The 5,127-nt window shown below is 35.7% G+C and overlaps 1 protein-coding gene across 4 annotated transcripts in view; it reads right to left on the minus strand.

Annotated features, from left to right (window-relative positions):
* Positions 1-5,127, minus strand: part of DCLK1 (doublecortin-like kinase 1) — a 520,253-nt gene that overhangs the window by 496,862 nt on the left and 18,264 nt on the right. For all 4 annotated transcript variants that reach the window (XM_005883145.2, XM_005883147.2, XM_005883146.2 and 1 more), the window contains exon 3: positions 713-1,059. In XM_005883145.2, coding sequence (XP_005883207.1) covers positions 713-1,059 — 347 coding nt within the window. The remainder of the gene's footprint in view (positions 1-712; positions 1,060-5,127) is intronic.

The following is a 5,127-nucleotide window of genomic DNA, read 5'->3' on the forward strand; positions in this document are numbered from 1 at the left end:
AGGCTAGGGGAATGTCAAGGGGGGAAAAAAGGAGACATATGTAATACTCTTTGTAATACTTTAAGCAATAAAACAAAATATAAAAAAAAATCCACTCATCCAAGTCAACTGATATGTATTCCATAGCTGAAGAGACTCCCTTCATTTTAATTCTGAAATTATGTTTTCAAAACAAGATGTATAATGTTCTAGAAATATGCCATCAGATGGAAATACTTTATTCCTTAGATATGCACTCAAAATCTATAAAATTTAAATAAATCTCACTAGTAAACATTACTAATACAGTAAATTTTATAAAATATTATGTAGGCCAAAGATAGAATTTAGATTTTTCTCTACTGGTCAGAGCTTATCTCCAAATCTCAGACATGCTCAAGGCTATAAGAGATTACTATATGACAAAATTGAAAATAGATGGCTAAAAAGCACCATTATGTTAAGCAATTCATAAGTGAAAAAGTAGAAATCTCTGAGTAATCATTTAAGCAAGAGAAATGGGCATTTTTACTTTAGTCCTATGGTTAATTCTGTCTTAACACTATCCTTGGACTGGTTTGAGACCAGCACCTATGTATTTGTTGATTAAATGACCCAACTCTCTAAACGTCAGTAAATGTATGTTTCAGATTCCCACCACATGCCACATAAATTCCTCACATCCCTGGTTCTTGCCTATACAGTCAAGGTCATATCACAATACTTCTCTTACCTGTTTACCATCCAGGGTGTACAGGCGTTTCACCACTCCTGAGTCCAGCTTGATGGCATCAGTTATATCAGTGAGAACCTGCTCAAAGGAATGAGCAGTTTTCTTGTTCAGCAGAATCCGGACAGCTTTCCGTGGCTTCACCCCACTTCTGATGATGGTGACAAGTTTGGGCCGAATGAAATCCTTATTCTCCCGCACCTCTGAAGGGCTCCCTTTGGCAGTAGCCAGTGATGACACTGCCCGGGATGCTGAGGTGGTTTTGACATTCACAGACCAGTTGGGGTTCACGTTCTTGGTGTACTCCAGTTTCTTGAAAGGCTCTATTGAGCCACACACATAACTCTCTCCTAAGGAAGAGAGAAATACATTTAAATTTACTCTAAGGTAAACTCACTCCCTTTTTCATAGTCTTTCATTTTTTTCCTTTTCTACTTAGGGATGAGAGTTACTCATGACTTTTTTAAAATTTTTTTAAAATATATATTTTATTAATTTTTTACAGAGAGGAAGGGAGAGGGATAGAGAGTTAGAAACATCGATGAGAGAGAAGCATCGACCAGCTGCCTCCTGCACACCCCCTACTGAGGATGTGCCTTCAACCAAGGTACACGCCCTTGACCTGAATCGAACCTGGGACCCCTCAGTCCCCAGGCCGACGCTCTATCCAGTGAGCCAAACCGGCTAGGGCTACTCATGACTTTTTAAACAATGCAAGCATGATTAATAGTTAGTGAAAAAGAAAGATTTTTTACTTCTAATTTGGCTCTGTCAGCAACAGACTGGTATCCTGAGGGGGAAACATCACCACTCCTCCCTTTCTTCATCTTCAGATTGGTGATAGAAATATTGTTATTCATAATAGGAAGTATTCTTTGAAATTTAGAAATATTTATATTTGCAGAAAACTTCAAAATCAGAGGTACCTATATTTGCCACCTGAAATAATGTAAAATCTAAAACTGGGTAAAAAAACAAAACAAAAAACCCCCACTTCTTAAAATAGCTATGTAATTGCCCTAGCCAATTTGGCTCAGTGGATAGAGCTTCAGCCTGCAGACTGAAGGGTGCTGGGTTCGATTCCGGTCAAGGGCACACGCCTGGGTTGCAGGCTTGATCCCCAATAGAGGTGTGTAGAAGGCATACAATCAATGATTCTCTCTCACCATTGATGTTTCTATCTCTCTGTCCCTCTCCCTTCCTCTCTGAAATCAACAAAAATATGTTTTTTACATAGCTATGTAATTTATAAATTTGATGGGAATGTTTGCTAAACATTTTGTAAAATCAAGTAGAATTCCAAAAGCAAGCAGAATAATCATCCTCCCTCTTCTCCCACCTACACAGAGCAAGCATAATGATCCACACACAATAGGAAGCCAATTCACAACTGTTTATAAATAAAAGGTTTTGAGAATGGTCAACTTACAAACTGCAGCTTCATAAACTCAATCTAAAACAAATATATAAGATGAATAAGAATGGAGGAACTAATGGTATGGTGACTATAGTTGATAATACTGTATAGTATAAAAGAGAGTTCTTTCTAAGAGAATAGGACTTAAATGTTCTCACACAAAAAAAGGATAAAATATGTGAAGTGATAAAATAGGAGGAATCCTTTTAAAATGTGCAATTTAAATATTTTACAATTTTATTTGTCAATTATACCCTGATAAAGCTAAAAAAATAAATATTTTTTTATTAAAAAATACTCCTTAGTAGAGAATTATTCAAAGAGAACATTACTCAGACTATTAAGTAGATGTGGATCACTCACAAAAAAAAACTAATACACATTCCAAGCAATGACAAATTATAAAATGATTGACCTTAAATATACATATTTCATAAATTTAGTCAAAGCATTTTGAAATTAAAGATTTTATAATGGCTTTTTTCTGTGTTAATATGTCTTTGTAACTGAAAGTAGTTAAAAATGAAGCATTCATAATTGCAGGTAAAGTGACCTAGGATTAATCCTACACAGTCCATTTACTTTTATCTAAAGCCTTTTCCTATTTTTAAATTAATAGTGCAAGCATCCAAGGAGACAGGATAAGTATTCACATAAAAAGAACTGAACTAGGGTTTCAAAAATAGAAAAGTACAATTATACAGGTTATCAGATATTTACTTTGCAAATGTTTATAAAATATACTCCAATGTGTGTTTACACATTATGGAGTGGTACAAATATTACCAATTTAGCAATCCGCCTTTCGATCCACCTACCAGATCATGACTGGTCCCAACTATGCTGTTCTCACTATTTATGCAGATATCAAACACATATACATGGGCTCCCTGATCTTTGTGGCTCAGTTGGTTGAACATCATCCCATGCACCAAGAAGTCACTGGTTCGATGCCGGGTCAGGGCACATGCCCAAGTTTTGGTATCCATCCCTGGTCAGGTCTCATGCGGGAGACAACCAATCAATATTTCTTTCACATCAATATTTTTCTCTCTCTCTTCTTCAATAAAAACATATTTTAAAACAAACATTCAGGGACTGCAAGAACTGTGTGTTTCTGAAGGCTCTGTGGAGAGACAGTGTGCATGTAACAGAGGGAAGAGAGAACTGGAAGTCTGGGCTCAATACTTGGCCTCTCCACAAATGTGACTGTGGGCAAGTCCCCTTGTCTTCTTGAGGGTAGTTTATTTTTCTATCAGTGAAGGCTACCCCAGTGGTCACTTTTATTTCACCAGGTTTTAATAAAGATCAAATAAGATAGTAAAGGTCAAAGTGATCTCAAATACAAAATTGCTACACAAATGAAAAACATCTGAGGCTTCAGTAAGCCTGAAAGGAAAATTAAAAAATGAAATTACTAGAAATCAGTAAGCAGGTTTTATATTATAAGGTGTTCATTGTTTCTAGCTACGTAGTTACCATTAAAATCACTTTGGCTCCACCTTATTGTGAGAATACCCCAAACATTCCCCGAGAAGACTTTGGTGAAACTGGTCTGTCAGAATTCTGTGCTATTCAGAGATACACAATTGTCTAATTATTTGTTAAGTTTATATACTATTTGTTAAGCTACTAATTAAAACAAAAGCATGGAGTGGTTTACACCTCAACAAAGGAAACTTTTTAACTTTAAAAAATAAAATAATTAGAAAAAGGAAGAATTTTAAAGTACTCACATAACAATATGGAATGGGTTTGTTGAAAGAGGAAAAAACACTTATTTTTCACATCTTCTTAGATAAAGCATACTGAAAATTCTTAAAAGCAAAACTGGTTTGTTTCAAGTAACAACAATGAGATGAAATTTGTACTTAACTTATTCTGTCACTTTGAGGACCCTCTGCCTGGTTTATCAAATTTAAAGACTGGAATGAAACCTTGGAGAAAGGTGTGAGAGTCCAGTAAAGAATGATATTGTGCAAGGAGGAAAGTGACAGCTAAAGGGAAAGGAAGGAGCTGATCAGCAAACCCAACATCACACACCATGCAGCTCTGTCATTTAAAATCTACTACATTATTCAGAAATTCAGGAAAAGTCAAGATAGGTTTCCTTACGTTAATAAGCTTCCATTTAATTGTGCAAATATAATTACATTAAACATATTTATATTTGACAAAGGAGGCAAGAGCATACAATGGAGTCAAGACAGTCTCTTCAATAAATGGTGCTTGGAAATTTGGTCAGACATGCAAAAAAATGAAACTAGATCACCAACTTACACCATACACAAAAACAAACTCAAAATGACTAAAGGACTTAAATGTAAGATGGGAAACCATAAAAATCCTACAAGACTCCATAGGCAGAAAAATAGCAGACATATGTTGAAGCAATATCTTTACAGATACAGCTTCTAGGGCAATGGAGACTAAGGAGAAAATAAACAAATGTGATTACATCAAAATAAAAAGCTTCTGCACAGCAAAAGAAACCAACAAAACAACAAGAAAGCCCACTGCATGTAAGAACATATTTGCCAATGATATTTCCAATAAGGGTTTAATCTCCAAAATTTACAGAGAACTGATACAACTTAACAAAAGGAAGATAAACGATCCAACCAAAAAAGGGCAAAGGATCTAAATAGATACTTTTTGAAAGAGGACATACAGAAGGCCCAGAGACACGTGAAAACATGCTTAAAGTCACTAATCATCTGAGAGATGCAAATATGCAAATCAAAACAAAAATGAGATACCATCTCACACCTGTCAGAATAGCTATCATCAACAAATCAACAAATGACAAGTGCTGGCGAGGATGTGGAGAAAAAGGAACCCTCTTGCACTGCTGGTGGACTGGTGCAGACTGGTGCAGCCACTGTGGAAGACAGTATGGAGTTTCCTCAAAAAGTTAAAAATGAACTCCCATTTGAATCAGTAATCCCACTTCTAGGACTATATCCCAAGAAACCAGAAACACCAATCAGAAAGGATATAT

This window comes from Myotis brandtii, unplaced genomic scaffold (assembly GCF_000412655.1).
Source record: "Myotis brandtii unplaced genomic scaffold, ASM41265v1 scaffold77, whole genome shotgun sequence".
Taxonomy (NCBI): domain Eukaryota; kingdom Metazoa; phylum Chordata; class Mammalia; order Chiroptera; family Vespertilionidae; genus Myotis; species Myotis brandtii.